Source organism: Cavia porcellus, unplaced genomic scaffold (assembly GCF_034190915.1).
Source record: "Cavia porcellus strain 051 isolate PalLab524CR breed Dunkin Hartley unplaced genomic scaffold, mCavPor4.1 scaffold_15, whole genome shotgun sequence".
Taxonomy (NCBI): domain Eukaryota; kingdom Metazoa; phylum Chordata; class Mammalia; order Rodentia; family Caviidae; genus Cavia; species Cavia porcellus.
In genome coordinates, this window is record NW_026947498.1 from 51,988,407 (window position 1) to 52,010,778 (window position 22,372).

Consider the following 22,372-nt stretch of genomic DNA (forward strand, 5'->3'; position numbering starts at 1 on the left):
AAATGTGTTTATACGCATTTACTTGTATTTATCATAGAGCCTAAATGAATGTCTTGAAAATATCCTATACCAATGTAAGTAAACTGATTCATTTCTCTTTCACATAATATTCAAGCATTCAAATATACACATGTAGTGTTGCACACTACAACAGGAATTATGAAATAATCAATATATGTTAATATCCTCCTCTCATGTGAAAAGCAGAATTCTAAGGATGAATGAATCTTTAAGCTTATCACAGCACACAGCACATCCCCTTTCACTTCACGCACACTAAGTTTCAGCACAAGCAGAATGCATTGATTTAAAGGTCACAATTTTGTTTTATGAGCTTCTTCATCGCATGCAACCTCTACTAAGAGTTACTAATTACTCAGACAGGAACCAGGGAAGATTCCTCTTCTTTTAAATTTGCTACAGAACATCATCGTTGCAATCCTTACCTCCCAGGTTTGGTGCTGTACTTCTGCAGGCGTGCTTTAACCTCATCATAAGTGAGAAATGCCATGTATCCAGGGTGTGTCACAGCTAAGAAATTCCAATTCCGGAGAATAGAGCCCCAAGGCTGAAAACATAAACAAAAGGAGAGATTATCTAGATTATATCAACAACTAATTACACAGCAACTCGTTTCATACACTTAATGAAATTCTACTAGCTACTTTTAAAGGTAGCATGTACTTATGTGGCTTAGGTTAACCTTTGTTAACAGCAAATATGCAAAAGTTTGCTCTTTTTAGGAGAAATGTAATTAGGCAGAGAAGAGGTATTTTAGGAATAGAATAGAAAAGAGAAAAAAAGAAAAACCTCAATTTCTACTTAGTTTATTATTAATAAAGCATTTGTGATCATTTTGAAACATAAACCACCATAATCCTTTTCTTCAAAACTTTCAAATTTTAAGTAAGATTCAGAGTCTTTTTAAAGTGGCCTCCAACAACCCCAACTGGCCTTAACACAGTTTGATCCCAGGTGACTTTCTCCCCCAGCCTTAGCACGCATCCACTTTCTGCCCTTCTCTGGCTACACTGGCTTCTCTGTCACTGGCCTGAACACAAGCCAGGCAATCTCTGCCGCCTTTGTGTATGTTGATTCTTCTACCTAACTTTTCCCCTTCCAAATGTCAGGTGCTTGCGGTCTCCAGTGTCCCTTCCTCAATGAAGAAGACCAGCATATCTAAAACATGCACCTCCTGTCACATTCCTCATCTGCTAGGTGCCTGTTCTGCCCCCTGATGTGCCCTCAGGTACACACTTTGTAGAATGAGAAAGTATACCATAGGAAGGGTTTTGGCAAAAGCTGCACATGAACATAAGCTGCCTCAGGGCAAGGAATGTGACTCTCTTGTTCATCCATGAATATCAAAAGATACAGAATGTCACATACAATGTTGCTGAACAGTCCCTTTAACCAGTGGCTTTCATGTTTCTTCCAAGGTAACATGCTACTGCACTTCTCTTTGTTTAGGCTTAAACAATTTTAAAATTAGGAAAGAATCAGGGTTTAAAAAATGAGTTATATAAGAAAAATTTCACAAAATAGCTGTTCTCTATCAATATAGCAATCTTTCTTTACTCTGATTAGTGGTCCCTCCAGGTATGGCAAGAGAAAAAGGCAGTCAGTGATACATGACTGTGCTTCAGGGTGCGGGTGAATCATCTGTAATTGTTTTTCATGCTGAGGCTACATTTATTCCTAGGAATTGGCGGCATACTACATTAAATGTGCCAGATTCTTAACTCAAATCTTCTCCATGAAAGAAAAAAACAGGTAATTTATGTGGCCAACTTAAATTGCTGAAAAAGATATCACAGACTTGATTACTCATAAAGGGTTCCTGCTTTTGTTTGTTTTGAGTCTTATTCATAATTGTAAATCAAGTTTCAAATTTACAAGGCAGAATTCTTCAAGGATTATTTCCCTTGAGGTGAGACTAACAAGGGAAAGAATGATTTGGTAATAAAAAGTCATTTAGCCTTTTCTGACATAACAAGAAAAATCTTTAGGGTATTTCCTCATCATAATAAAATATCTAATTGGGTTTAAAAGGAACTCCTGAGAATACTAACATGACAGATTCTATTTGCACTTGCAAAAAAAGCATGTCTTTAAGTTCATCTTCTGGTATTACTAAAAATTACATAAAATATAGTTGGAGAAATATTAGCCTATTTGTAAAAAACAACTGAGAAGTAGCAGTTATTCCACACATTTTGTTTATTGTTTTACTTCCTCATCTAAAGGACAAGGACAAATTCAATATCAAATACTGGGGATACCTGCACTGAAGTCCACACACATTAATGGAAGAATTGCTTTGTAAAATGCTAAATTTCCCAGAATGGCAATGCATAGGCTAAAATACAAGAGAAGAAAAAGAAATTGGGAGTGTCAGAGTGAACTGCTGCAGTATTTAGCAACCATTTCTTAGTGCATGACCCAGAGATCCAGCTTTTAATTGAAAAAATATTTTTGTAACAGGATTGAGTCTGTGTGCTGTTTATTCACTGAATGCAAGTCACTCAAAACTGTCAAAATCACGTGTTACTTAGTTGTGCATGTATTTTTTTTCCTTTCAAAATAACTTGACAACTAATGGCTTAAAGAAGGCAAAACAAAGTGCTCTAGAGAATAATTCATTTGATCAAAAGAAATTTTTTCATATACATGAATAGAAAATCACTTGAAAAATTCTGAACAATTATAGAAATAAATGACATGAATTAATTAGTTCCTCCATCATGTCAAGTGCCATTAATTTCAAGAACCAATTACTAACTTAGAAGAAAAGTTTTACATAGCCTGCCCATATAGTCTTTATAAAATTTTGCTACACCTGATGACTGTCTTCCTTATTTGTCCTCTTTTTTCCATTAATTAATATTTTATAACAACTAGGATATTCCTCCATTCCTTTCTTAATCTGATACCCCTCAAATACAGCAGCTCCAAACAAAGGGTCGGGAAAAGAAAACCCCTCTGTTCCACACCAGGACCTGCGTATCACAAAACCTCTCAGCCACCTGGAGAAGGGTGTCAAGGTTAAAGGCAGAAGAAAGCAGCGATATGATGAAGGCAATGGATAACCACATCAGGATCTTTCTAAATACTCTCTAGTGTGTGTTCAATTTTTACCTGGGTAGAGGGTGAAGGACTTGAGGAACAGGCTGCCTTCTTTCCTTTCCTATGCAATTCTCAATCTCGTTCTAGTCTCTGGTGACCCTTTCTTCAAACCCTTATGCCATTCTGTCTACTTCAGACCTCAGATCTTGGTGCCACATTCACTTTGAGATTCCACTTTCCCCAATCCCCAAATGCCTGGTAATTCAGAGCTATCAGCACGAGCACCATGCTACAGCAAAGTATGTCCATGCAGTTACAGTTCTAACACATGCTCTTCACAGACTATGTAAACATAAGGGTGTAACAAATACAATAAATTTAAGAAAACACTGATTATTAAAGTCAAGTTAAAAAAATCATATTTTAAGGCATTATGTATGGTCAAACCATTTGAATAATTATAGAAACACAATAAAAAAATCTCCAAGAATTTTTCTGTTCCTTCTTTAATTGTATCTTTTAAATGAGATTAGGCATTTGGCTCAGTTAATATTTCGGTTTTACTATTCAAATTGTTATAGAGTTGCTCTGCTTACAAAGATTCCTTTCTTTTCCACTCCAGCAAATATAAATAAGAAATATAAACTTTAGAGTATTAAAGTTCTTGCATTCTTTTGAAGTGAAATAGTTTATAAGAAAATATGTACATATTAAGCTGCAGTTTGAGTAGAATTTAACCAAAATTAAGTTGTCCTTATGCCTTTGATATATTCCTGTAGGGCATGCTAACATTTAATGCCCACATTAAAAAGACATCCAAGTTCCACACACATAAAAAAATACTTTCTAAAACAAGCAGTTAGCTTTATTGTGTTAAAACTGCTTCTGATTTTTTTTTTTTAATTTTAAAGGGAAAGAAGCAAAGTTCTTATTTTCATTTCTTGTACCATGTTATACAAAGGATGTGTTTATTGGGAAAAGTTACTAAAAACCTTTAACGAATGGAGAGCTTCCCCTATAAACAATCAGTATTGGATAACACCACCGTTTTTTGAAGTGTTAGATGCTAGGTGTGGTGTTATTCCACTTTTCACCTGTCATGCTTGAAACTGGGAGGGTGAGCCAGAAGGATCACAAATGGAGGACAGCTTGAACTACACAGAAAGACCCCGTTTCAAAAAATAAGTAAAGAATAACAACAAATTATAATGCATCTTAGAATCCTTATAAAAAACAAGCCAGGCATGATGGCACACACCTGTAATTTCAACACTCAGAGAGGCTGAGGTAGGAGGATAATAAATTCAAGCTGAGCCTGAGCAACTTAGTGAGACCCTGTCTCAAAATAAAGGAAGAGAGGAATCAAGGGAAGGAAGGAGGGAGGGGAGATTATGGGATTAGGGGAGGGAAGGACGTGAGAGGGGGAGAAATACAGAAAGTTAGCTAAATTTAGTGCATTGCAAAGGTCCAGCGTTCAGTCCCCAGTACCAGAAGAAGTTTTAAATAGAAACTGACAATTTACAAGTACCAGTGGAATAAACATGAAACTGCTCTAAGTGTAAAACAAGTGAAAGCACACTTTCTGCTATAATTCATCCAGTTAGTCATCTTACATATAATGCAGAATTATGATTTTAAAATTATCATAAAATAAATTGTACCCTATACATATTGTTGATACAAGTCCTTTTGTCTTCTATTAAAAACTCTTTAGAAGCTAATCAAACGTATCATTTCTTATTTCTTTTTTTAAAGATAAATCAGTTATATATCCTTGCTGGCTAATGTTATAAGCCGAATTATGTATCAGCAAAGCAGAATTCATACAACATGGAAAACAAAAAACCAAAGTTATACTAAAAAACTTACTGCAAGTTTCAATCAGAAGAAATTATATTGCAAGTTAAAATAGTAAAAATGTTTCAGAATTCAAACATCTGGTATTTGATTAATTTATATCACTATATAATTTATATTATTAACTTATAAAACTTTTAAATGAGACTTTTTATTTTCTGACTATGAGAATTGAATTCAATAGATAATATGCATTTTTTAAAGGCAAACCCAAACTCGAAACACAAATTTTAAGTATTCATGTTTAGTGTAATCCCATGAAGACATACAATAAGAACAAAGTAACAGCATTTCCATATAATACTACCTGGTTTTGAATGTCCATGTAAAACAACTATGGGTGACTCATTAAAAGACAAAAACAACAAATCCAAATAAAATTCCCATCTCAAGGGTTTTTTTTTTAGTATGGAAAAGAAGGATAAAAACTAAATGTTGTAAGAGAGAACTCTGCTAAATTTATACTGATATAATTTTAAGGGACTACTGTACAGTATTGATAACTGAAAAATTATGTTGATGAAGACTATTGCTTACATGGAAAATGTTCACTATGTACAACTGAATGAACAAAGCAATGTGTAAAGCAGTATAAAACCACAGGCTATTTCTGTGAAGAACAGATCACTATTTCTAACTTTACTATTCCCCTCCCACTCTAACGAATGTTATAGTCAAATGGGAGTTGGGACACAACTCCGGCAAATACCCACCTACAAATGTTGTTTTCTACCAGGCTGATGTTGCCAGAACTAAGTGAGAATCTACATGGACACTTTACAACAGAACTCTTTCGCGTAAGTCTTCCCAAACTAACAACCCACCAACAGGCTCAGAAGGACCTGATACTCCAAAACCAAACAGCAACTCTAAATTTAGAGGAATGGCCAAACATTTACAGGGATTAAATTTATGAACTATTAAGAATGAAATTCTTAGGGGCTGGGAATTTAGCTCAGTGGCCTAAGCGCCTGCCTGGCAAGCCTGAGGTTGTGAGTTCAATCCCCAGTACCACCAAAAAAAAAAAAAAAAAAAAAAAAAATGAAATTCTTTTCCATCGTGTGTGTGGATGGAAGGAATGAAAGAAGGATGAAAGGATAGAAAGGGAAGCACTGATAGATTAAGCAAGTATAAAGCTTACCTGAAATAGCCTGGTAAAAATATCAAATTCAAATACTGAAATGTAATCATTGAAAGTTAAATCAATTGTTGATTTTAGAGCCATTGCTTCTAGGCCAGAGCTAATTTGATGGACTTCATGAAGACACTGTCTGAATACTTTCCATGGTACAATAGTTCTGTACAAGAGAAAAATAAAATTATTGAATCAAGTGTTACTGAACACATATCTTCCACTGAAACAGCACAATTAAATCATAAAGTTAGTATAATTACATTTTCAATAAAAATATTTGAGAATACTGTTCATAATCCAGATCACTGGTAATGTTAATTTTGTTAAACTATGTTCCATTTATTAAGAAAGTTAAACAAAACAATTTCTTCCATAAATAGACCTTGGTTTTCAAGATAGCTCTATAAACACATTCAAAAGAAGTATTAGGTAAAAGTCCTATGCATCTTGACATTTTCATTTGTGCATACAAAGTTATTTAGCTGTGATTTAATATTAAATTCTCCTTTTCTGTTTTCTTAAGATAGTTACAAGACGATGGACCCATACAGCTTCAGGAATGTTATTCACTGCACAAGAGTCATGGGTATGTACCATTTCAATGTGTGTAAGGCAGAAAGTCACAAAGACTTCTCTGTCACCTTCCTGATGTTTCTGAGGAAATGAAAAGCACATGGACCTTTTCATTTTAATGGAATGCAAATTCTTACTTTTAAAAAAGTAACTTTAATTGCTATTTCAGGAAAATTTATACAATATCTACTCATTTGCATTATGTATCACTTATCAAAATGTTTAGTGAGTAAAGCATTTACATGTTCAAAAAGTTTAGAAGCACACAGTATTAGGAAGTTCAATTTCTTAACCAAACCCCTCACTAATTTTCAACATTTACCCATTTTCCTCTAGCCAATGAAAATTAACCACCTTTACATACTGTTCAGTGACATTTTTTCTTAGAATGTCAAATGTTTGTTGCTGCACTGATGGAAGGAAGAAACCTTTCATATTATTAAGAACGTAAATGGTAGTTTTCAAAAGAGTATAGCAAACAAGTTAATATGCACTCTTTTAAAAGACCACAAGTACTTTAATTTTAAGCGTTTTCTTTTTTCCTATTGACTCTTAAGAAATAAAAGACTCAAGCAAAATGAACAAAATTTTATCTGGCCTCATGGACCCAAATCTACCCAAAGAAGAATTAACACCAAGTTTCAAGTTTCATATTTATGACTATTTAGAGCAGTGGCTATGAACCTTAGCATCCATCTGAATCATGGGTTTGTTAACACAGAGACTGTTCATGGCCAACCCAAGATATTCTGTACTCTGGAGTAGAAGAGGGGGTGGGCGTGCGCCTGAAAAGTGAGATCTAATCGGTTCTCATGTGATGCTGCGGCTGCCTGCCGGGACCCACACTCCGGGACAGTACAAGGAACCTACTGTAATCCATCGATTGCTAAGGCGAGCACTTTTAGGAACAAGAATATGGCAACACAGGCATAGCTACGATCTCTGTTCTTGAAGAATATATGGTCTTCGGCCAGAATTAAGATTTGTGGTGGTAAAAGAATGCAGAGAGAGAGAATCTATAAGGAAGTAATTCTTGATGGATGCTCAGGGAAGACTGAAGAATCCCAGAGAAGGAGTCTATACGAAGTGGCATACATGAACGACAAGACAGGCTTACAAAACAATACTGCATCTATTAAAAAAAAGTTAATGTCTGATGTACCATTACAACAAGAAAAATACAAAGTTAAATATCTCAAAAGGTTTTTCTCTACATAAATAAAACAGCAGGAAACCACAGAGAACTGAAGAGAGATACCACATCAGATGTCATTTAGAAGAAACACACGTCAGACTTTGATTAAGCTTAACAAAATGCTGCTGGCATAAAAGAACAAGGGAAATTCTTAATAATTCTAGAAAGCTATTGATTTAATACGACATGTAAATATGCAATTATGTCCAGCTTCATTACAATGACCATGAAAGTAATGCCTACGAGGCACATTTTTCTTTTCCAAGTTAAAGTTTCCAATAATCAACACCCACAAAGAACATAAACCATAGTGGGGAAAAAAGCTGATCAAAAAACTGCTGATTTAAAAATGGCACAGATATTTTTCATATGGAAAACCATAAAAGTTTTGCTTTGTGTATACATTGTAGAAGTTTAAAAAAATTGGTTAAATATGCATCTTAGTATGTTGCCATAAAAATATTATTATTCAATATATAAGGTGCACAGCCCCTGAATGCACAAAGGAGTAAGAAGCTAGGACATTATCTGTTTACATTATCAGAAGTACAGATTTTCCTCCTTTAATTAGCTCTGCTGAACACCCTTATATATAAGGGGATATTAGTGAGGGAGGGTATTTCCCTCACTGTTCTAAAGGCTGTTCTAAAGTTGTTGCCCACACGACCTAAACTTCCCGCAGAGAATCGAAGTGGGTACCACTTTCTTTCCTGAATTGAGGGGGTAGGAGAGGATAAGTAGAGAATAAATGTGCATGCTTTTAATGAACTTGCAGCAAGAAACTGGTTCTCTTAGATATAATGCCTGGGAGAAAATATATTAATGGGACGTTGCTTTTAAACATGTAGAAACCTAAGAGTGGAGGCAACCCAGCGGAAAAAAGGGGATCAGAAAAAAAAGGACCTTAACTACTAAATAAGCCGACTCAAGCTTAAAGCTCTCACAAGTCACAGAAATTTAAAGTGCTTTAATTTCACTTACAAGTGGAATCACCTTTAAAATGCACAGAAAACCACATATCAGTATCAGTCTACAACTAACAGAAGATGAGGACAACAGGCAGCTAGGCACTTGTTAAGATAATACAATTTCAAGATCTGTAGATTTCCAGTGAGTTCATGGCTGCCACGCATTGGTTTGCTACCACCCATGCTATACAGAAATCTTTTGATGACTTTGAAAAAAGGGACAGTTGTGCTCACATGTCATAAGAATTTCATAAGTAAGGCTTAATTATAGTTCTATCATTACATAATCTCTAATCTATTGATGGACTCTAATCTAATGGACTCTAATCTATTGACAGTAAATGTTTTTTTAGAAGTTTTTATTTCTAAAACTTTTTTTGAAAATGTGTTATTTGTATTAAGTCGATATTTACAGTACACACTGAATATATTTATTATGTATTTTAAACAGAAAAAAATAAGACATATCAACAAGCAAACCATCAAAAAATAAACAACAAAAGCAAAATGACAATAGCAGCAAGAAGAGACAATAAGAATATAGCATTGCAAAATAAAATAGAAACTTAACTATGGTTGTCATAGTGCATATCATTATCTTCAAAATACTTGCTCAGGTTACCAAGATACAGGCATGCAAAAGTAATCAAATACTATAATTTCACCTTCAGCAGTTTCTTTTCCTTTTAATTTATCTTCTGAAACATTTGGATCTTATTTACACTTTGAGTGTCTTACACTAGCAAGACAATATGGTGTCTAAACATGTAAGTCCAATTTTTTTCACTTATGAGTATGGTCTCTAGTTGCATCCACTTAGCAATAAAAGCCTCAAGTTTATCATTCTTTATGGCTGAGACGTATTCTTTTTCATCCATTCCAAAGTTGATGGGCATTTGGGTTTTTTCCCCAAGATCTGACTATTTTACACATTGTGCAGCTATAAACATGGATGCACATCTATTTCTGTGATATGTTTTTTTTTTTTTTTTCAATTCTTCTGGGAAAACGTTCAGAAGAGGAATAGCTAGGTGGAATAGAACTTCTAGCTTTTTGAAGAATCTCCACTCTGATTTCCACAGTAGTTGTACAAGTCTACACTGTCACAAATAATGGAGAAGGTTTCCTTTTCCCCACAGCCCATCCAGCATTTGTCCATCTGTTTTGGAAATGGACTCTCACTGTTCTTTTAATTTGTAATTCTGTAATTGACCAATGGTGCTGCACATTTTTTCATATGTTTATTTGCCATTTGTATTTCTTCATCTGAAAAGTATGTATTCATTTCAGATGCTCATTTGTGATTAGGGTCTTTGAATTTTGGGGGTCTGACTTTTTTTTTTTTAGTTCTTTACATGTTCTACATGAGTCCTTTGTCTGAGGGACATTTGAGTAAGATTTTTTTCCAAATTCATGGATTTTCTTTTTGTTCTACTGATAATTTCATTTCACATGCAAAAACTTTTAGTAAGACGAGATCCCAGCTGCTGATTGCTTTGCTGTGCAGTTTGATTTCTTTTTTTTTTTTTTTTTTTTTTTTTATTTAAGAGGAAAAAGAGAAAAACACAAAACAAAACAAAGCAGTGTAAGGTTACATATAATACAGAACTACAAAAAAAAGCATAACAGTAAGAAATCACCTGTTAATAGATTACATATTATCATCTTGGAAATAGTTGCTCAAATCACAGTATCAAAGAATACAAAGTAGACATTCAAACAGAGAGACTACAAACAGCTGTGTTCAATGATCCAAAAACATTAATATAGTCAGCTATTCAACATCCCTATACACACTTGCTGTTATATCCGTTAGAGCTCTTTTTTCCCCTTCCTCTCTTTTTACAACAAAATTTACACATTTTAGATTTTATTACTCCTTAGTTCTTATTACTTTTTTGGGGGGGGGAATAAAGTCAAATATGGCAGAACAAAGCTGTCAGTGAAAACCAAGGATAGACTTAGCACATGATGTAGAACAGAGTATACGGTTATTAACAATAGTTATCAACGTTGTCTCTTGTTTCCTTAAAAAGATTTGTCTATCTCATTAGATATTATAAAGTTGGACAAAACAGTAGAGAACAAGACCAATAAAACTTAGACATTGTAAACATTACAGGACTTCCAAAGGAGACAATAGTCAAACCAGAATGGGCATCTTAGTGAATCTTACTGCCTTCAAAGTAGTTGCCTATACCCTCGGACCTGATACTATCCCACAGAATGGAACAGAGTCTAATCAGTCAAAACAAGATCGTGGGAGCATTACAGGACTTCAAAACAAGTTAATAGGAAATCGAAAAGAGTTACTATTATATATCCTAATTTTTTAAATTTTTCCCTTAATTAAAATAAACATAAGAAATAACTAAATAATTTTTTTAAAGAATAATAGTTACCATAGTGTCTGTCTTTTTCCTTGAGATATTTGGATAAAACTTCATATACTATAGCTTCAAATATTTCCATATCAAGAAGCCCGGAATAAAGCCTTTCTAATTAATAAGTGAAAATTTTATAAGGCTTCAAGGCCACATAATGGGGAATCATGATTGCCACATATTTTCATATATTTGAATCATTACTTACATTAGGGAAACTATTCGGTATTCATACATGCGAGATTGATTTATTTCACTTATGAGTATGGTCTCAAGCTGCGCCCATTTATTGATAAATATCTCAATGTGATCCTTCTTTATAGCTGAATAATATTCCATTGTATAGAAATACAACAACTTTTTTATCCATTCCTCAGTTGATGGACACTTGGGTTGTTTCCAAGATCTGGCGATTACAAATTGTGCTGCTATAAACATAGGTGCACATAAATCACTGTGGTATGATGCTTTCAGTTCTTCTGGGAATATGCCTAGAAGTGGAATAGCTGGAATAAATGGGATTTCCAATCCCAACTTTTTGAGAAACCTCCAGACAGACCTCCACAAAGGCTGTACCAGTCTACACTCCCACCAACAGTGCAGGAGAGTTCCTTTTTCCCCACATCCTCTCCAGCATTTGTTGTTGTTGGTTTTCTTGATCCTGGCCATTCTTTCAGGAGTGAGATGGAATCTCAGTGTGGTTTTAATTTGCATTTCTCTGATGACCAATGATGATGAGCATGTTTTCATATATTTATTTGCCATTTGCATTTCTTCATCTGAGAATTGCGTATTCATCTCAGATGCCCATTTTTGGATTGGATCTTTGAATTTTGGAGGTCTGAGTTTTTTTAATTCTTTATATGTTTTAGACAAGAGTCCCTTGTCTGAGAGAGAGTTTACTAAAATCTTTTCCCAGTTTGTGGGTTTTCTTTTCACTATGCTGGAGATTTCTTTTGACATGCAGAAACTTTTTAATAAGATGTGGTCCCAGTTATTGATTCTGGGAAGTGTTTCCCGTGTGGTTTGAGTCCTGTTCATGAATTCTCTACCTACTCCTATGTCTCCAAGGTTTCTACCCACTTTGTCTTCCAATAGATTTAGTGTTTCTGTTTTAATATTCAGATCTTTGACCCATTTAGATTTTAATTTAGTACATGGTGATAGACATGGGTCTAGCTTTAGTTTTCGGCAAATGGAGAGCCAGTTTTTCCAGCACCATTTATTAAAGAGACTGTCGTTCTTCCAGTGAACCTGCTTGGCTCCTTTATCAAAGATAAGGTGGTTGAGTGTGTTTGTAGTTGTGGTTGTATCTTCTAATCTATTCCATTGATCTTCGCCTCTGTTTTGATTCCAATACCATGTTGATTTTACTACTGTTGCTTTGTAGTATAATTTCAAGTCAGGGATTGTGATGCCTCCTGCTTTGCCTTTGCTGCTTAGAATTGCCTTTGCGATTCTAGGTCTCTTCTGGTTCCAGATGAAATTTAGGAGTGATTTCTCTAGATCTATAAGGTATGTTGATGGTATTTCTATTGGGATTGCATTGAATCTGTATAAGAGTTTTGGGAGAATGGCCATCTTCACAATGTTTGTTCTTCCTATCCATGAGCAAGGGATGTCTTTCCATTTTCTGAGATCATCTTCAATTTCCTTTTTCAGTGTATTATAGTTTTCACTGTATAAGTCTTTCACTTCTTTCGTAAGAGTAATTCCTAAATATTTCATTTTTTTGCTTGCTAATGTGAATAGTCCAGTTTCTCTTATTTCCCTCTCTGTAATTTTGTTGTTCGTGTATAGGAATGCTATTGATTTCTGAGTATTGATTTTGTATCCAGCCACATTACTGAATTTATTTATTGTATCTAAGAGTATTTCAATGGAGTTTAGGGGGTCTTTTATGTAGAGTATCATGTCATCTGCAAACAATGATAACTTAACTTCTTCTTTTCCTATCTTTACCCCTTTTATTTCTCTTTCTTGCCTAATTGCTCTGGCTAGTACTTCCAGTACTATATTAAATAGGAGTGGTGATAAAGGACATCCTTGTCTTGTGCCTGATTTTAAAGTAAAGGCTTTCAATTTTTGGCCATTTAGAATGATGCTGGCTGTTGGTTTGTCATAAATGGCCTTTATTATATTGAGGTAAAGACCATCTATTCCAATTTTCTGTAGAGTTTTTATCATGAATAAATGTTGGACCTTATCGAAGGCTTTTTCTGCATCTATAGAAATGATCATGTGATTATTTTTGGCTTTATTGATATGGTGGATTACATTTATTGATTTGCGTATGTTGAACCATCCTTGCATTCCTGGGATGAATCCCACTTGGTCATGGTGTATAATCTTCTTGATGATTTGCTGGATCCTATTTGCCAATATTTTATTGAGGATTTTTGCATCTGTGTTCATTAGGGAGATCGGTCTATAGTTCTCTTTTTTAGTTGGGTCTTTCTCAGGTTTTGGTACTAGAGTAATATTTGCTTCCAGGAACGACTTAGGAAGGATTGCTTCCCTTTCAATTTCATTGAACAGTTTGAGGAGTGTCGGCATTAGGTCTTCTTTGTATTTCTTGTAGAATTCTGCAGTGAATCCATCTGGGCCTGGGCTCTTCTTGGTGGGTAAGGACTTAATTACATTTTCAATTTCAGTAACAGAGATTGGGTTATTCAACAGTTTTACATCCTCTTGATCTAGCTTTGGCACTTTATATGCTTCTAAGAATCTGTCTATTTCTTCTGTGTTATCAAACTTTTGAGAGTAGAGGTTTTCGAAGTAGGTGTTGATGATCTTCTGTATTTCTATTGGGTCTGTAGTGATTTCTCCTTTTTCATTTCTTATTGCATGAATTTGAGCTTTTTCTTCCCTTTTTTAAATAAGGTTGGCTAGGGGCTTATCGATTTTATTTATTCTTTCAAAGAACCAACTCTTTGATTTGTTGATTCTTTGGATTGTTTTCTTAGTCTCTATTGCATTGATTTCTGCTCTGATTTTTATAATTTCCTCTCTTCTTTTGGCTTTGGGCTTGACTTGCTCTTCTTTTTCTAGCTGTTTGAGGTGTAGCATCAAGTTATTTATTTGTATTCGTTCTGTTTTCCTGATGTGGGAACTCAGTGCAATAAATTTTCCTCTCAGGACGGCTTTCATTGCATCCCACAGGTTCCGGTAAGTTGTATCTGTATTTTCATTTTCTTTTAGGTATTGTTTGATTTCTTCTTTAATTTCCTCTGTGACCCACTGATTACTCAAGAGTGTGTTATTCAGTTTCCATGTGTTTGTGGGATTTTTGCAGTATCTTTTATCATTAATTTCTAATTTCAGAGCGCTATGATCCGATAACATGCAAGGGATGATTTCAGCTCTTTTGCACTTGTTTAAATATGTTCTGTGAGCTAATATATGGTCTATTTTAGAAAATGATCCATGTACTGCTGAGAAGAATGTGTATTCTGATGTTGTTGGGTGGAACATCCTGTATATGTCTATCAAACCCATTTGTTCACAGGTATGATTCAGTTCTGTTATTTCTTTGCTCATTTTCTGTCTGGTTGATCTGTCCCTTGGTGTCAATGGCGTATTAAGGTCTCCTGTTACAATTGTGTTACTGATAATTTGAGTTTTCATTTCTGTTAATAATTGTTTTATATAACTTGGTGCTCTGGAGTTTGGTGCGTATATATTTAAGATAGTTATCTCTTCCTCTTGGAGTTTTCCCCTTACAAGTATGTAGTGACCTTCTTTGTCCTTTATGGTCATTGTTGGTTTAAAGTTCACGTTGTCTGCAAACAGAATGGCTACTCCTGCCTTTTTCTGGATTCCTGCTGCATGAAGAATTGTTTTCCATCCTTTGACTTTCAGTCTGTGAGTATCCTTCTGGGTTAGATGGGTTTCCTGTAAACAGCATATGGTTGGATTTTGTTTCTTGATCCATTCTGCTAGTCTGTTTCTTTTGATTGGTGCATTGAGACCATTTACATTAATGGTTATTACTGTTAAATGCTGGTTAATTGTAGGAATGTTATCTCTCTGCTGTTGCATCTTTATCTTTCTGTTCTGTTTAATTATTTACTTTGCTTAGTGGTTTTTTCCTTTGTGTATCTAAACTGTCTTTCAATATTTTTTGCAGGGTCGGTTTGGTGTTCATGAAGTTCTTCAGCTGTTCTTTGTCATGGAAGTATCGTATTGCACCATCTATTTTGAATGATAGTTTTGCAGGATATATCAGTCTTGGTTGGAAATCATTTTGCTTTAGGATCTGGAATATTTCACTCCATGCTCTTCTTGACTTTATCGTTTGTGCTGAGAAGTCTGCTGTGATTCTGATAGGTTTTCCTTTATAAGTGATCTGTCTTTTCTCTCTGACAGCTTTTAGTAATCTATTCTTGTGTTGGATTTCTGGGATGGTGATTATTATATGTCTGGGTGTAGTTTTATTTTGGTTATGAGTGTTTGGAGTTCTATATGCTTCACTGATCTTGATGTCAGTTTCTGATCTCATGCTTGGGAAATTTTCAGCTATTACTTCTCTAAATATCCGCTTGACATCCTTTATGTTGTCTCCCTCTCTTTCATTAATCCCTATCATTCTTATGTTATTCTTCTTTGCATCGTCTTGCAGTTGTTGAATTGTTGTTTCCTGATTCCTTGTTATTTTCAAAAGATCTTTCCTTTCCTGTTCACTAGCTGCAATCATGTCTTCAAGGTCTGAAATTCTATCTTCACTTTCATTAAGGCGGTTTTTACAACTTTCAGTGGAGTTTTTTATTTCCTGTATATCTCTGTGCATCTGCATTATGTATTCTGTTTGTTTCTTATATTGCTCGTCTAGGGATTCTATCTTTTTGTTTAGTTCCTCCAATTTTTTATCTGTGTTTTCTTTAGATATATTTAGAATCTCTTTCATTTCTTTTATCATTTCTTCTTTTATCTGGGAGATTATTTCGAGTTTGAATTTCTTTAAAGCTTCCTGGAGTTGTTTGTCAACTTCAGTAGCTATTATGTCCGATATATGAGGTGGATGGGATATATTTTCTTCTATATACATTGCTCCTAGGGTTTCCTGAGATGGGCTGGAGGTTTGAGGTTGTAATTTGGTCTTTCGTTTTGTCATTTTGTATATTTCTGTGTTTCAAGTGTTATTTGAAAGCTTCCTCAGGATCTGTTGAAAATCCCCTTCTATGCTTGGAGCTACTGAGCCTCTGACACCGCACTACCCCAAGCCATTGGGCCTGCAGAACCAGTATCCCTCCTCTGCCTGCTCAGAACTCCGCAGTTCCAGACAAGCTGGGCCTCAGGGACACTGTGCGCCCACCTGCCCCTTGGAAGATCCACAGCTCTTCAATTGTAGCCGGGTTAGGGTGCTCTCCACAGGCCACAGTGCCTCAGGAGCCTGTGATCCCTCCCTGCTTGCAGAGATATCCACAGTCCTCTAGGCAAAGGAAGGGACTTCTGCAGGCACTCCAGATCCGCCCAGCTCCTCCTCTGCAGGCAGATGGCTAGGCGCGGCTGGGCTCCGGGGTTAGTGTAGGCCCGCCCATCCGTCAGGAGCTCAGCAGACTTCCAAGTGTAGCCGGGGGGGGGGGGGGGGGGCAGCTGTAGTGGCCTCTAACCCACTGCTCCACTTCACTGCACCCAGAAGCCTGGGGGGTCCGGAACCATCTGAGATTTGGGCAGACTGTGCTGGGCACTCACCACAGGCTGAGGTGCCTCAGGAAGCTGCGATGCCTCTCTGCTTGCAGAAGTATTCAGTCCTTCAGACAAAGGAACGGGCTTCTGCAGGGACTCCGGATCCACCCAGCTCCTCCTCTGCAGGAGATGGCTAGGTGCGGCTGGGCTCGGGGGTTAGTGTAGGCCCGCCCATCCGTCAGGAGCTCAGCAGACTTCCAAGTGTAGCCGGGGGGGATGGGGAGGCAGCTGTAGTGGCCTCTAACCCACTGTTCCACTTCTCTGCACCTAGAAGCCTGGGGGGGTCCGGAACAGTCTGAGATTTGGGCAGACTGTGCTGGGCACTCACCACAGGCTGAGGTGCCTCAGGAAGCTGCGATGCCTCTCTGCTTGCAGAAGTATTCAGTCCTTCAGACAAAGGAACGGGCTTCTGCAGGGACTCCGGATCCGCCCAGCTCCTCCTCTGCAGGAGATGGCTCGCAGTTTGATTTCTATTCATGAACATCTGCCTATCCTTGTCTTCAAGATTTTTGCATACTTTGACTTCCAGCAAATTTAGTGTTGCTGTTTTAATATTTAGATCTCTGATCATTTGCACTTTAGTTTAGTGTTTGGTTATAAAATAAGTCTTGTTTCAGTTTTCAGCACATGCTTTTCCAGCACCATTTATTAAAGAAGTGGTCTTTTTTCCAGTGAATATGTTTGCTCCTTTGTCAAAGATAAGGAGGCTGAATGTGTTTGTAGGTACAGTTGTATTTTCTAACCTATTCCACTGATCCTCAGTTCTCTTTTTTTTGCCAGTACCATGCTGATTTTATCACAGTAGCTTTGCAGTATAACTTCGAGTCTAGGATTGTGATGTTTCCTGCCTTACCTCTGTTGCCCAGGATTGCCTTTGTTATTCTAGGTCTCTTCTGGTTTCAGATGGAAATTTATGAATAGTTTCTCTAAATCTATGAGGTACATTAATGGTACTTTGATTTGAATTGCATGAAATCTGTATAACAATTTTTGGAGAATGGTCATTTTCACAATGATTGTTCTTCCTAACCATGAACTAGCAATGTTTTTCCATTTCCTGAAATCCTCTTCGATTTCTTTCAGACTACTGTGATTTTCAATATATAAATCTTTTACTTCCTGTTAGATTGATTCCTAAGTATTTCATGTGTTTTGACTGCTATTGTGAAGGGTATAGCTTCCCTTATTTCTCTCTCTCAGTGAATTTGTTGTTACGTTGAAAGCTTTCAGTTTTTGTCCATTTTATAAGAGGTTGGCTGTTGGTTTAACATACACGGCTTTTATCAGATTGAGATAAAGACAATCTATTCCAATTTTCCAAAGGATTTTAATGAGTGCTGGATTTTGTCAGAAGCTTTTTCTGCATCTATTGAGATGATCCTGTGATTCTCATCTTTGGTTCTGATGATATGGTATGTCTATTTATTGTATATGTTGAACAATTCTTACAGTCCTGGGATGAATCCCACTTAGCAATGGAGTATAAACTTCTTGATGATTTGCTGCATTCTGTTTGCCAGTATTTTATAGGTGAGCTTTGCATATATGTTCATTAGGAAGACTGGCCTATAGTTCTTTTTGGTTGGGTGTTTGTCTGGTTTTGGTACAGGGTAACACTTGCTTTGAGAAATGAGTTAGGGAAAATTGCCTCCCTTTCAATTTCATTTAAGAGTTTGAGGAGTGTTGGAATCAAGTCTTCCTTGAATTCATCAGAACTGTACATTTTTTGTTGGTAAGTTTCTAACTACATTTTCAATTTTATTAACTGAAATTGTGTAATTTAGAAAATTTATACTTCTTGAGTTAGCTCTAGTAAATCATACATCTGTCCATCTGTCCAATTCTTCTGTGTTACCAATCCTATGAGAGCAAAGGCTTCTGAATTAGGTATTGATTATTCTTAATCAGAGAACTGATTATTCCCTGAATTAGGTATTGATTATTCTCCACAGGATCTGGAGTGATTTCACCATTTTAATCCCTTATTGCATGAATTTTGTTTTTTTCTCTTTTTTTGATAAGGCTGGGTAAGGGTTTATCAATTTTATTCTTTCAAAAAAGCCAACTCTTTGAATTGCTAATACTTTGTATTCTTTTCTTAGTCCTGATTGTGTTAATTTCTGCTCTGATCTTTATAATTTCCTCCTTTCTCTGGGCTTGAATTGCTCTTGTTTTTCTAGAAGTTTGAGGTGTAGCATCAGGTTGTTTGTGCTCATTCTGACTTTCTGATGTAAGAATTCACTGTATAAACTTCCCTCTAGGACTGCTTTCCTTGTGTCCCATAAGTTCCATTAAGGTATATCTTCAGTTTTGTTTGCTTTAATGAATTTTTTAGTTTCCTTTTAATTTTCTCTGTGACCCATTGATTATTTAGGAGGCTATTAATATCCATATGTTTATGGAGTTTTTGAGTTTCTTTTTTCATTAATTTCCCATTTCATGGCACTATTGTCAGATAATATGCATAGGATAATTTGGATTCTTTTGCATTTAGTTAAGCATGTTCTGTGAGCTAGTGTATGGCATTTTAGAGAACGTCCCTTGTGAAGCTGAGAAGAATGTGTATTCTGATGTTGTTGGTTGGAAAACTGTACACATGTCTATGAAGTCCATTTGCTCACAAGTTTGATTCAGTTCTGTTATTTGTCAATTTTTTGTGTAGCTGATCTGTCTCCTTTTCACAATGGGTGTTAAGGACTCCCATTATAATTATGTTTGTGCTTATTTGATTTTTCATGTCTATTGTTTTGTCTTATATATCTGGATACTCACATATTTGATGCATATGTATTTGTTATCTCTTCCTCTTGATGTTTTCCCCCAACAAGTATAGAGTGACTTTTTTTTTTAATCTCTTTTGTGATCATTCTTCATTTGAAGTTCACATTGTCTTCACAGTGTCTGTTTTCTCGGTCTTGTTGCATTAAGCATTGTTTTTCATCCCTTGACTTTTGGTTTATGAATTTCCTTTTAAGTTAAGTACTTTTTTTGTATACAGCATATAGTTGGATTTTGTTTCTTAATACATTGTGTCAGTCTGCTTCTTTTAATTGGTGCATTGATGCTATTTATATTAATGGCTATAACTGATATGTACTGGTTTATTTTTGTCATGTTATCTTTCTGATGTTGGTTCTTTATTTTTCCCATCTGTTTAATTGTTTGCCCTGCTTTGGTGGTTTCTTTCTGTTGTTGTTCTTGAAATTGCAGTCATTTTTGTCCCTATCTAGAAAATTTTTTAGTACTCTTTGTAGGTCATGAAGTTCTTCACGTGTTCTTTTTCGTGGAAGTATTTTATTTTTCTTCATTAATTCTGTAACATAATTTTGCAGAGTACATCAATCTGGGTTGAAAATTGTCTTCTTTTAGGACTTGAATACTTCACTCTATGTTCTTTTTGATTTGACTGTTTGTGTTCAAAAGTCTGATGTGATTCTGATATTTTCCTATATAGGTGATCTGTTTCTTTTCTCTTATCAGCTTTTAATATTGTGATCTTTTGTTGGATTTCTGGAATCTTGATTATTATATGTTTGGGTGTAGATTTACTTTGGTTATGGTCATTTGGAATTTTATACACTTCATTTATCTGTACTTCAGTTTCTTTTCCCATGCTTGGGAAATTTTCTGCAACCACTTCTTTTAATTTCATTGTGTTGACTCATTTTTCATTTATAGCTAGCAATCTTCTATTGTTTTTCTTTGCATCATCTTGCAATTGTTGAACTGTTATTTCCTGATTCTTTATTATTCTTAGGAGATCTTTTTCAATTGTTAGCTGGATACTGTTTTTACTGTCTAAAAGTCTATCTTCACATTTTTTCAAGTGGTTTTTTTCAGCTTTCAGTGGAAGTTTTCCTTCTCTGGATATCTTTCTGAATCTGTTTCATACATTCTAGTTTTTTCCTATATTGTTCATTGAAGGTTCCATCATTTTCCAATGCTCCTGTATTTTTTAAACTATGTCTTCTTTAGATATGCTCAACATTTCTTTCACTGTATTTATCATTTTTTGTTTTACCTGATAGATTTTTTGTGATCTGATTTCCTTTACAGCTTCATAGAGTTGTTTCTTTACTCTAGTTGCTATGATTTCAGAAATCTCAAGTGTGTAATTTACACTTTATTCTGTGTCCATGTCTCTTGGACTTGCTTGGGATTGGCTGGAGGCCTGAGACTGCATTTTGCTCCTTTATTTTGTCATTTTCCTGTATTTCTTTGGAGCAGCCAAATGCACAGCTGTTCTTGAGTTGGTGATGGCCGTCCATCCAGGAAGGTGTCTCCTTGTTGAGTGAGGTACACTGAGGCTTCCCAGTTGGCTGGGTTCACTGGATTGGCCTGTCCTAGGCCCCGTGCAGCACACAGACCCTCCGCAACTCGCTGGGGTCGCTAAGCAAGTCTTTTGTGTCCCGAGTGGTGCGCAGATGCTCCCTGGTTAATTGGGATCTCTAAGCAGGTCTTTCTCATATCCCACACTGCACCCTGATGCTCCTTGGCTGGTTGAGGTCACTGGGCGGGTCTTTCCTGGATCCTGTACTGTACCCTGATGCTCCCCACTGGCTGGGGTAGCTGGACAGGACTTTCCCTGGTCCCACATGAATCTATTCATTGTGAGGAATTGATATAGGTGCCTAACCCATCTCAGTTCTTTTTTTCCTCCACCAATCCCTACTTGCTTTTTTGGCACCTATGATTCATTTTTTAAAAATTCCTCATAATGTTAATTATATTTATATATACTGTGTTTCTTACAAAAGAAAAACCATAATACTTAAGATTGTGTGTCTGATTTACTTAATATTATCATTCTAAAGTACACTGATTTTCCTACAAAGTAGTCGAGTTTATCCTTCCTTCTTACAAAGTAATACTCTGCTGTACACAAATATCACACTTCCTGTTGATGGACATATAGACTACTTAAGGGACATATATGCTGAATTTAGATTTATGAACTGTACTGCTATACCTATGAGTATGCACAGATCCTTATAGAGGTATACCTTTACTTTTTTGGTGAAGATACTTAAAAGGGAAATAGCTAGGTTCAACAGAAATTTTAGTTTTAGTTTTTTAAGAAGACACTACATTGATGCCTGTGATTGTACAGTTTACTTTCCCATCAATAATCAAGAAGCATGTCTTGAAAAATATAGTATCCTTTTGAAGAAAATCACAACCAAAGATCAATTCCAGGTAGGAAAATGAAACTGCAAAGGTTTTAGTAATCATCTTAGATTTTTTCCTTCTGGGTAGAAACGGAATGCAAGCATTTGACAGCCGAATTTGAAAATCCTGTACTTTTAGGACAAAAGGAAAAGGGAAAAAATAAAAAAGTACTAGAAATTTTATTTTTAAAAAATTTACCTGAAACCTTTACTTCTCTAAAAGTTATAGTTGCTATTTGTAACTGATATGAAAAAGAATGAACATTCCATAAAACAAAGGTGTTAATTTGCCCAGCGTGGTAGAACAGGTCTGGAATCCCTGCACTCCCAGAGCCTGA

General features: G+C 35.7%; 1 protein-coding gene across 5 annotated transcripts in view; it reads right to left on the reverse strand.

Annotated features, from left to right (window-relative positions):
• The window catches only part of Cblb (Cbl proto-oncogene B), a 217,242-nt gene that overhangs the window by 85,523 nt on the left and 109,347 nt on the right, over window positions 1–22,372 (reverse strand). For all 5 annotated transcript variants that reach the window (XM_063224895.1, XM_003469289.5, XM_063224893.1 and 2 more), the window contains exons 5-6: window positions 6,065–6,221; window positions 447–568 (exon numbers count right to left, since the gene is read on the reverse strand). In XM_063224895.1, coding sequence (XP_063080965.1) covers window positions 447–568; window positions 6,065–6,221 — 279 coding nt within the window. The remainder of the gene's footprint in view (window positions 1–446; window positions 569–6,064; window positions 6,222–22,372) is intronic.